General features: G+C 35.7%; 2 protein-coding genes across 2 annotated transcripts; one reads left to right on the top strand and one right to left on the bottom strand.

The window, feature by feature from the left end:
• The first annotated feature begins 2,023 nt into the window (after positions 1-2,023).
• Positions 2,024-4,563, top strand: LOC110620683 (phosphatidylinositol transfer protein 3). The gene is made up of 6 exons (XM_021764495.2): positions 2,024-2,285; positions 2,508-2,766; positions 2,951-2,987; positions 3,376-3,481; positions 3,655-3,765; positions 4,261-4,563. Exons 1-6 carry the CDS (start codon positions 2,175-2,177, stop codon positions 4,375-4,377), a joined length of 741 nt encoding a protein of 246 aa, XP_021620187.1. The 5' UTR covers positions 2,024-2,174; the 3' UTR covers positions 4,378-4,563.
• A 793-nt stretch (positions 4,564-5,356) lies between these two features.
• LOC110621701 (cytochrome b-c1 complex subunit Rieske-4, mitochondrial) lies at positions 5,357-10,967 on the bottom strand. Its single transcript, XM_021765988.2, has 2 exons — positions 10,629-10,967; positions 5,357-6,265 (listed from the first exon to the last, which is right to left on the bottom strand). Exons 1-2 carry the CDS (start codon positions 10,807-10,809, stop codon positions 5,622-5,624), a joined length of 825 nt encoding a protein of 274 aa, XP_021621680.1. The 5' UTR covers positions 10,810-10,967; the 3' UTR covers positions 5,357-5,621.
• Positions 10,968-11,389: the final 422 nt, after the last annotated feature.

Consider the following 11,389-nt stretch of genomic DNA (forward strand, 5'->3'; position numbering starts at 1 on the left):
CCAAGATAAAGTGGTGTTCCTTACTGCCACTTTAATATCCATTCTCTGGGTTGAAGCCATCCTTTAGAGGACATCCAAAGCCTCTTCCTTATCCCTCTGTGACTAGGACCCCATCCTTTTTCAACTCCACATATATGTTTCAGCTTGTATGGAGATGACCAAAACCCCCGGATACCCTATGGTGGAGGTTGAAAAAACTTGTTCTTCCAGCGCGTCAAGAAGGAAGGTATCCGGTCAAAGAGGGTGGCATTTTTTTCTCACTGAAGAACCATAATTCTTTATTTTTTTGGATACCCAACTGATACAACTGTGAGAAGAGAGCTATGCTTGGCTCAATGTTATTGTTAAAACAGACAAAGCGGAAAGCCACCAAAATCCTCCAGTTGTTTGGGTGCAGTTGGACGGCTGCAAGCTTGTGGAAATGAAGGACTTCAACGAAGAATAGGTCCATAGGAAATTAAAGATCTGCCTTCAGTTGCTCTTCATAAACCATGATTGTATCTTCTATAGGGATCTGATTGTCCACACATTCGCTCGGGTATGGAGCATAAATCCGAAAAGTATCCCAAGAGATCTGATAGTTGTCATGCAATCGGTCTACATCATTCTTAGTCAGCACGAAAAAGATGTCGTTCACAAAGATGCTTTCGTTATCATGGATCGCTCGTAATGGAATGATAGGAGCAGGAGCTTGGATGGGACTCCGGAGGAAGAACTTGAGGTGGAACCTCCACTAGAGGAGGATGGTGAAGAAGAAGAAGAAGAGGTTCTATTCAATTTTATGGAAAAAGCAGAAATGAGAATTACCTTAAGGAAATGTAAGAATGAGAAATTGAGTGGTCAAGTCTTTTTTGAAGATCATAGAGCAATTGAGAGCAAAGGTGGTAATCGAAGGAGAAGAAAGATTTTTATATTCTGATTTTCGCGGCAGATTTAATTGCAGCTCGAGAAGCAATGTAGTCATCATTTATGTCCAGGAACAGGCGAAGAAACGTGGTATGAAGAGCCAATCCGGACATGCCACATGTCCAAGATCGTGAGACAATCGTAATATTCGAATCTGAAAAATTGAAGATTAATGAAAGACCTCTAATACGATATAGTAATCGTCCAAAGTAAGCCATAATCTGTCATCATAGAACAGGATCACGTGATAAGAGTCTAGTAAATTGACACACGGTCACAGAAGTCTCACCCATAGAAACGAAGACCAAGACACTGTAACCGTCGGTGCTTCACCAAGACTCACCCTCTCCTGAGTAGGTCAAGTGTTAATGGAAAGGTACCATTAGCGAATATAATCTACCAGATTCCCATTACATCTATAGTCACGAAATTCTTTATTCACTAGCCGGTATTAGTCGGATTTCTAAAAGGTGTGATAAATAACTATATCTTCTTCCAGTATAAAAGCAAAAGTGCATATTCAATGTACGCATTGTTACACACTTAATTTAAACTCAAAATAATTTATTACATTTGCCCATTCTAATAATTTATTAGCTTGAGCGTCAAAATGATTACTCATAAATGTTAACCTTTTTTTTTTTTTCAATTCAGTTTTATTTTCGACACATTAGTAATATTAATAAAATTTTTAAAATATAAAAAATAATTTAAATTTCTCATTGATTAGAAAAATACTTTTGATCAATTGATTTTTTTACTAACTTAAATATAATGAAAAATTGAAGTATAGATAAGCAATACATGTCCTGTCAGAAATTTATGTGTATATTTTTCTATTTATTTGAGTCTGCCACACAACACAATTAAAATAACTAATTATAATATAAAATTAAAATATGATCATGAAAATTATAAAGAAAAATTAAATCAATATTAGTAAGATTTTTAACATGTGAAATTCTCAATTAAAAAGATAAAATTATTATAAAATAATTTTCTTTAAATAAATGACAATTATATTTTTATCAATCAACGTTTTAAATAATTCAAGCACTAAAAACATAAAAGATTTTTAAAAAATGTTTTCAGGAAAACCATCAATCAGTAGAAAATTAATTCATCTTTCTCCTGAGTGAGCATAAGCCAGACCATTACTTCACAACTAAAAGCACGATTGCACGAACTCTCCAACTGCGGTGAATCCTCTCTTTGGATTAGAATTCTGCAATCAAATTTCGTATTAGTTGTTGAAGAATCAAGGAAACATGGAATTCAACAATGGCGAGCAAGCAAATGGAGAGGAAAGCAATGAGATACAGCAATACAAAGTCCGTCTTATGAGAGCCCATGTCGAAAGAGAAGATCCCTCCGCCAAGGTTTCCCAATTTTCTGCTCTCTTCCATTATCTTTTTTATTTGTAAAAGACTTGGACAAGTCTTTTGCTGATGTTTCATACGATTTCTACTTTGTCTCGCCATCAAATCCGAAACCTGAATTGATCTCAGCTCGGGTGAAGTTGAGCAGATGTCGTTCTTTCTGTTTGCTTCCAATTTTCCACTTCATTTAGAATGTGTGTATGTTTTGCTTTCCATTTTCAGGCAGTGGATGATTTGATGCTCCGGAGATTTTTGCGAGCTCGTGAATTGGACATTGAGAAGGCTTCTACCTTGTTTCTCAGGTACCTAAGCTGGAGGCGATCATTTCTCCCTAATGGCTTTGTATCTACATCAGATATTTTAAATGAACTTGCCCAAAACAAGTTGTTTATGCAAGGCGTTGATAAGAAGAATCACCCTGTACTTGTTTTCTTTGCTGCCAAGCATAAGCCCTCCAATGGAAATTTGGAGGAGTTCAAGCGTAAGTCTTAAGCTTGGAAACCCCCCCCCCCCCCCTCCCTTATTTTTTGAGTTTCGTCATGTTTACAACTGCCTCATTCAAATTTTGTTCTTTGTATTTGCATTAGAATGGGAAGTTTTGAAGCATCCTGCTCTAACTAATTAGACATACAATAAAGATGGGATTTTTTTTTAAATACTTGCAGGTTTTTTAGTCTTCGGTCTTGAAAGGGTATGTGAAAGGTAATTCTCTTCATCTATTTTGACTTTGGATCTCCATGATCTGTGCAGAAGAATATATCAGTGATTTACATGAAATTATTGAAATTTGACATAAATGATTTATTTCAACCAATACGATTAAATCTGATGAAACTATATTGATCAGTAGATGCTTCCCCCAAAAACAAAATTGACCATGTGAATTGAGCAAGATGGTTGTGTGTATTTCTGAGAAATATATCATGCACCAGACATTCTCTAATCCGAATAGACCTCGTTATTTTCTTTTCAATCCCCTCACAATTTGATAGAACATTGTTAATTCGATCATTAGATGTTAGTTTAATTTAAGATGTTTGTTTAAGTTGGCCAATAAATCAAACTTATGTTACCTCTTGCTGGGTTGCAGAATGCCAACTGGCCAGGAAAAGTTTGTGGTCATTGCAGATCTTGAAGGATGGGGATACACTAACAGTGACATACGTGGATATCTAGCAGCTCTATCAATACTGCAGGTATTATATTTATTTGATGCATAATTGTGCAAATTGATTGTGTTTTACCTCTCCTCTTTTCCTGAAGTTTCACTTCTACTTCTCCATGTTAATTTTTGGAATAAGGTAATTATGGGATACTGCAGCAGCAGGTAAAAATACTTGCAGTGATAATATGAATGTTTCGGTTGCAGGACTTCTATCCGGAGAGGTTAGCCAAATTGTTCATAGTCCATGTGCCTTCCATGTTCATGACTGCATGGAAGCTTATTTCTCCATTCATTAACAACAAAACAAAGAAGAAGGTATGAAATGTTTTTCTTTCTGAGTAATTCATTATCCTAACTGGTACTTGTTTATATTGTTCCCTAAATATTTCTTCAATTTCAATGAGTTTGTCAAAAGATAGAATACTTTTTTTTCCCATTTGAAAAGAAAGTTATTTTCTTTAGAAATGGCTCAGTTTTTCATTGGTTAGGAAAATATTTTCAATGGACCAATTTTCTTAAGCACTCAGTCTCAAACAGGCAGATCTTTAGTAAATACTTTTAGGATTAGCATCCCTAAATATGAAATGAATGATCTGAAACCAGAAGTTTGAAATATAAGAAGCAGCGCCCCAAATCTAAAATTCTGTAAATTTAAGAAGCTTATGGTGTTTGATGTTTTCAAAATTTCAGAAACTTCAGACTTTTTAGTGAGCAACTACATTATGCACACATATATATATATTTAAAATTTTAACTCTATTTTGTTCGCTGTATTGTGCATATGAGGACATGGTTTCCAAATTTCTGCAGATAACTTTTGTTGAGAACAAAAAATTAAAATCCATTCTGCTTGAAGACGTTGATGAGAGCCAACTCCCTGATATATATGGAGGCACACTAGCATTAGTTCCTATCCAACACATCTAGCTCACTTGATGTTTCAGCATTTTGCTCTGCTCTCACACCTCTTTCATGGGTAGTCTACATAGTCTTGATAGTTAAAACAAAGAACTACCTACCCCATTATTGAAGGGTCTCCACCCATGCTTCAATGGTTTGCTGGCTTCTTATCTCAAGGAAATAGTAATAATTAGTCAAATTACAGAATTTCAAGTATGACGGCCTTCTGATGTTAACATTTTGTGTGAAAATTGCTTGCTGAAGGAAACTAAAATTGGGGCAAGACAGACATGGGTTTTGCTCCCAAAAGACTCCACGTTTGGTGGAAATTCATATTATACGGCTATAAAGTAAAATACTCGTCAAGCCATTTGTTAGCTTAATTGTTAAAACAAAGGAGGGAGGCATTAAAGGGCTTTTGTGGAAATGAAATGAAAGGATCAGAAAAAAAGTGTGGGAAAGAAAACATGCAGAAAATTTCTTATAAGCACTCGATATTTGCACCAAGCTAATATTCCTAATTCAATAAATTAGGGTTTCCTAACCTGATTTGTTTAGGATTGTGCGCTCTGTAAATAGGGCTAATTTATAAAATCCCGCAGCTTTTGATTATAACAATTATTCGAGGATAATACAATTGAGAATTACTTCTCTTTTCCTTAAGGATTTGTTTCTTGTTTCCTCTAGTGCTGCATCGCCAGTCAGCTTAAATCTAGAAGAGGACCCAAATGTGAGAGAGAGAGAATCAACAGAAAAAAATGCATATACACATCTGACCTCACACCAAGTTCGGGCTATCCTCTCCCCTTTCACAAATAACCACAATTCAACAAGCAAGTTTAGATGCAAAGCATTCCTAAATTTTACTCACTGATTATCATCTTACAATTCTTCCATATCAACATATGCTTCAAAAGGACCCTAAAGAACATCCAAACACCCCAGTATATTCATCCGTGCCAACCGTTGAAATCTTCAATGAAAAATTAATGATCACAAAAAGCAATTCCAAAAAATTTCAATTCTTCATACGATTAACCTGAGAATGCTAAGCAACATCCAGGTGTATTATTCCCAAAAATTATAACCTGGTCAAGTAATGACAGCAAGTACATTGCTCATATGAAAAAGCATTAAGCTAAACGCCAACATTAAAAAAAAAAAAAAATTGAAGAAATTTGCAAAACTGTCGTGTCGTTCCCAGGTGCAAGGGACAACGTCTATTATGATCACAAACCAAATGCTCCACAAAAAAATTCTTGCAGAAATTCTCACCCAATAAGCAATTTATTCTCATCCAAGAAGCTGTAAGTAGGAACCTCTAAATTGAAAGGTGCTGGCCCCTTGCGGATCCTGCCAGAGATGTCATAGTGTGAACCATGGCATGGGCAAAACCACCCACCAAAGTCACCAGCATTGGGTAATGGGATGCACCCCAAGTGGGTGCAAACCCCAACTACCACAAGCCATTCAGGATTCTTAACCCTGGATGAGTCCTCCTGAGGATCACGAAGGGAGGCATCATCAACACTGTTAGCCAACCTAATATCCTCTTCAGTTCGTCGCCTGATGAAAACTGGCTTCCCACGCCACTTGACAGTAATAGTGGTCCCGGGCTGAATGCTGGAGAGATCTACCTCAAGGGATGCAAGGGCAAGGACATCTTTGCTGGCAGACATGCTCAGAACAAACTTGAGGATAAGAAGACGAATTAACGAGGCATACACAAACCTGCCACCTGTGAGGACGAAGTAGGCAAAAGCACGTTTGCTGGGGTCACCAGGTGGAAAACGCTCATGATTGTGCTCATCATATACAATTTTTGAAGTAGGATTCTTCACTGCTGCGACTGTAGCTGGGATATCTGAGATCATACCCAGATCATGTCCTGGGGCAAGAGCTTCAGAAGAAAACCCTGAAAAAAAAAAAGAACATTTACAAATTAGTATGCTGCAAATACATGAAATTTCAAGAGATGAGGAAAATAAGCTAGTCTGTCACTACTACCACTATAAGGAGCAGATTTCTCTCCGAAATGCTTGAGAAAAAAAAAATACAAAATGGATGTCTGAAAGAAGTATGAGGAAAAAAAGCACAAAATATAAATACCGAAAAACATTAGTAGAAAAATATAAATACAGAAAAGGTTATGTTATGATAAGTGTACTCTTAATTAATCTCAACAAGTGATGAAGAACAAACTGAAAAACAGCACATCATAGCCCCTAGAATTATCTTAAAATGATCCATTGAGATAACCAAATACGATACATACTGATTCTAAAAATTAATTGTTGAGATTATTTCTGTAAATAGCCTAGATTTGTAGTGATAATTAGGAATATGATTGTGTGATATGATTGCGTTTTTTGGGGAAAGCTGTCATCACCGCCTGTTACTTGATTAACCGAATGTCTTCCTCTGTTTTGCAGCATCAAAGTCCTCATTCTGTCTTATTTCCTAACCAGAATTCCACCTAGTTGTCTCTGCGTGTTTCGAATGTATATGCTTTGTTCATGATCATACTCCTGGCAAAGACAAACTCCAACCCAAATCAGTTAAATGTGTCTTTCTCGACTATCCACGGCTTCAAAAAAGTTCCAAATGCTATGATCTTACTACTAACAGATATTTTGTGTCTGTAGATGTCACCTTTTTTGAAACCTCTCCTTACTTTTCTTCTAGTCCAACACACAAAACTTTTGTTCCTAGCACTTTGCCTGTACCTCGGCTCCTATTTCTTCTTTGCCGCAAGTGTATCCATCTCTCATTCCTATGCCACCTCTTTAGGTCTATACACGTCGGTCTCACCCATTTGCTAATAACAATGACATTTCTCTCCCTAATGCAATGCAGGTACTTTTAATGACTCACCTCCCGTTCCATCATCACTTACTTCGATCATGCCTTCAACTACAGCAGCTACTCCTCTTACTCTTCGAAAAGGTATTCGCTCTTCCCGAAATCCTCATCCCATTTATAATTTTATGAGTTACCATCGTTTGTCTCCTTCCTATTATACTTTTATCTCTGCTATGTCTGCTGTCTCCATACTCAAGACAGTCTCTGCATAACAATGGAACTTGGGAACTAGTATCCTTACCACCTCGTAAGTCTACTGTTAGTTGTCGATGGATTTACACAGTTAAGGTGGGACCTGATGGCAAAATTAATCGCCTTAAAGCTCGCCTTGTAGCTAAAGATTACACACAGATTTTTGGGCTTGATTACAGTGATACTTTCTCTCCCGTAGCCAAAATAGCTTCTGTTCACCTCCTTATCTCATTGGCTGCAATTAATCACTGGACTCTGTATCAACTGGATATTAAAAATGTCTTTCTTCATGGAGAGCTCGCTGAAGAAGTTTATATGGAGCAACCTCCAGGGTTTATTGCTCAGGGGGAGTCAAGCTTAGTATGTCGTCTTCGGCGCTCTTTGTATGGACTAAAACAGTCTCCAAGAGCATGGTTTGGACGATTTAGCACTGTAGTTCAACAGTTTGGAATGTCTCGAAGTAATTCTGATCACTCCGTATTTTTTCGTTACAATGGTGATAGATGCATCTACTTGGTGGTCTATGTTGATGATATTATCATTACAGGAAATAATTATGATGGAATCTCTCTCATTTCCAAACTAAAGATCTGGGAAAATTGAAATATTTCTTGGGAATTGAAGTGGCATAGTCTAAAACAGGTATTACAATTTCTCAACGGAAATATGCTTTGGATATATTGGAAGAAACAGGCATGTTAGACTATAGACATGTGGACACTCCCATGGATCCAAATGTTAAGCTTGTTCCTGAACAGGGGGAGCCACTTAAAGATCCTGCTAGATACAGAAAATTTATCGGCAAGCTTAATTATCTCATTATCACACGACTAGATATTTCCTTTGCTGTAAGTGTGGTTAGTCAATTTCTTCAAACTCCATACAGTAGTCATTGGGATGCAATCATTCGCATTCTTAGACATATCAAAGGAGCTCCAGGACAGAGTCTACTCTATGAGGATAAGGGTCACTCACAAATTGTTGGCTATTCTGATGCAGATTGGGTAGGTTCCCCTTCAGATAGACGATCTACTTCAGGATATTGTATTATGATTGGAGGGAATCTCATATCCTGAAAAAGTAAAAAATAGAGTGTGGTTGCAAGATCAAGTGCAGAAGCAGAATATCGAGCTATGGCTTTAGCAACATGCAAACTCATCTGGTTGAAGCAACTCCTTCAGGAATTGAAATATAGTGATACTAGCCAAATGAAATTGATATGTGATAATCAAGCTACCCTCTGTATTGCATCAAATCCAGTTTTTCATGAGATGACGAAACATCTAGAGGTGGATTGCCATTTTATTAGGCAAAAGATTGAGTCCGGATGTATTTCTACTAGCTTTGTCGACTCAAATGATAGCTAGCTGATGTTTTCACAAAATCACTTCGAGGACCACGAATCGAGTATATTTGTAACAAGCTTGGAGCATATGATATGTACGCTCCAGTTTGAGGGGGAGTGTTGAGATTATCTTTGTAAATATAGCCTAGATTTGTAATAATAATTAGGGATATGATTGTGTAATATGATTGAGCTATAATTAGGGAATTAATTTATTTTCTTATCTAGTGTGTACTCTTGTAAGTAATATATATACCCCAATTGGCTTGAGGGTAATAATCAAGTATTTTCTCTTAAATCTTCTGCTCTCTTTTTCTTCTTTTCATCAAAGGTTTCATTAATAAAGGATGAAATGCACTCCTTAATTCTTATGCTTTATTATAATCTCCATCCCAACATTATTCTCAAAACAATAAGCTAAAACGGACAATCATAAGGTGAGAAAATAATAAACATAATGCTGTACTGTGCACACAACCTCAGACATACAGTCCTTGCCTATAAACGTGTTGCTATTTTGTAACATGCTAATCAACCAATTTCACCGTAGAAGCAATGTCACCAATGGTATTAGCATCATATTATACATTTTCCATGCTAGCAAATATTCAACATGCTACTAAGTATAGATGTAATCTAAGGCAGCAAATCCATACAAAACTGCAGATAAAAGAGTGATCTTTAACACATGGTCAACCATATCATCATCCAAGCAAGTGTCCTAGCCCTATCACTTCAATATGCTGTGATAAGATTTTAATGGTATAAAATTTTAAATTGAACATTATTCTCTCATGCTTTGAGGAGTTGCTATTTACCTTCCAGAACATAGATAATGGAAGAAAAGATATGATTAAAATGCAAAAGGGAGATGTTCAAAAGACTAAGGATTTCTGTCTACTAAAGCATATGATTTCTCCAAGCAGAGTGCTTACTTCTTCAGAGCAACAGAAATTTCTTCACATCTTCCACAACCCTTTGTTTGGATCCTTAATTGTAGAGGGGGAAGCAAGAGAAATTAAGGAGGAGAAATGAAGAGAAGAGAAGAGAAAATAATAGAAATTTAATTTTCTTCTCATTGTTTGGATAGGTTTTTAGAAGAAAGAGAACAGAAATATAATTTCTCTCTTACAAAAATGATGAGAAATGACTATTATACCTTGCAATTTTAAAAAGAAAACATTTAAAAACTGAAGGGCATTAAAAAATTTTCATACTAATAATCTTACTTCTCTCTATTTCTCTCCAATTCGGTGGAATTGGTGAAAAGTGCTTTAGGTTCATTTTAAGGGATTAAGAAATACAATTCTCTTCTTTTCTCCTCCTTTCTCTGCGCTAGAGAATTTAAAGAAATTAAATTTCTTTTATTTTTCTCCCCAATTCTCTCAATCCAAACAAAGCACAAAATTTCAAATAAATTTCAACAAAATAAGAAGGAACTATATAAATGCACAGTCCAATCATGTCCAGTTAACTGATTAAAGCATAGAGCAGCGCAAAATCGAACTATATACACACACACCAATATAAAACAGTGATAATTATATAAGGTTTTGTAAATTATCACGAAACTATATCAGCCACTCCCATTTGATAGCAGATAGAGAGAAGATACTCTACCAAAACCAAAAAATAATTTTGAGAAATGAAAGTTCAAACGTTCAAATCTATATTAAACCAGATAAGAAGACATATAGTCAAACCTCAATAATTCGCAGCGGTTTTCACATTTCTTCTATTATCAAAGGGAACCGAAAAATACAAAAAACATGCAAATAAAAGTAATTTTAGCTCAGACGACGAAATATTCAAACCTAAAACGCGGAAAAATTATTAAAATCTACGAAGATGGGAGAAAAAGACGAGAGAAAGAGCTCACCTCTGATTAGATCACGAGTGAAGGAGTCACGATCGGGAGAGAGGACGGATCTGGAAGAAGACAAGTCATCGGCGTCATGATCATTAGTAGAAATACGATGACTTCGATGGACGACGGAGGAGGTTGCTTGCGTAGACCTCCATGGTAGAGATGAGAGCCTCCTCGCGGCTACCCTCAGCATCTTCCTCTCTTCCTCCTCAACCAGGTGATATGGCAATGGCTGGATATCGGATTCGTTCAGAGACAGAGAGACTTGTTTTTTCAGCTAATCAACAAAGGCGTCGTCGTTGAATATCAACTCGGTTTTTAGCCCATCTTTCACGACGTCGTTCGATTGCAATAAAATGTAGAGCTTTTCCATTTTTAATTATGCTGTCTTATTTTTTAAAATCTTGTAAATTATTAAAATTATATATTCTTTATCATCGTTCATGTTATATTTTTCATAATTATTATTATTAAAGAGGTTTATAATTTAATTTTTAAATATTATTATTATTATTTGTAAGTCTCCCTTTATATTTTAAAAAATATATTACAACATCTTAAATATTCAATTTGTTAAACGATTACATCATTCCATCCACCAAATGTATACTTTCTATCAATTTCTTTTTTTTTTTAAAAAAAATTAAAATTTTTTAAATTTCATTTTATTTTCATCACTTCCAATTAAATCATATTTTCACTCTTTAACTCTAAAAAGAAATAAAAAGCCTTATGCTTCAATCATCTTTATTTTTATTATGCAACCACGAGAT

This window comes from Manihot esculenta, chromosome 8 (assembly GCF_001659605.2).
Source record: "Manihot esculenta cultivar AM560-2 chromosome 8, M.esculenta_v8, whole genome shotgun sequence".
Lineage (NCBI taxonomy): Eukaryota > Viridiplantae > Streptophyta > Magnoliopsida > Malpighiales > Euphorbiaceae > Manihot > Manihot esculenta.

Bases quoted from the DNA above. Each gene is read 5' to 3' on its own strand.
- LOC110620683 (XM_021764495.2), top strand. From the start codon at position 2,175: ATGGAATTCAACAATGGCGAGCAAGCAAATGGAGAGGAAAGCAATGAG. The intron at 2,988-3,375 runs GTAATTCTCTTC...GCTGGGTTGCAG, and splicing joins CTTGAAAGGGTATGTGAAAG to AATGCCAACTGGCCAGGAAA. The intron at 3,766-4,260 runs GTATGAAATGTT...AAATTTCTGCAG, and splicing joins ACAACAAAACAAAGAAGAAG to ATAACTTTTGTTGAGAACAA.
- LOC110621701 (XM_021765988.2), bottom strand. From the start codon at position 10,809: ATGCTGAGGGTAGCCGCGAGGAGGCTCTCATCTCTACCATGGAGGTCT. The intron at 6,266-10,628 runs GTGAGCTCTTTC...TTTTTTTTTCAG, and splicing joins CACTCGTGATCTAATCAGAG to GGTTTTCTTCTGAAGCTCTT.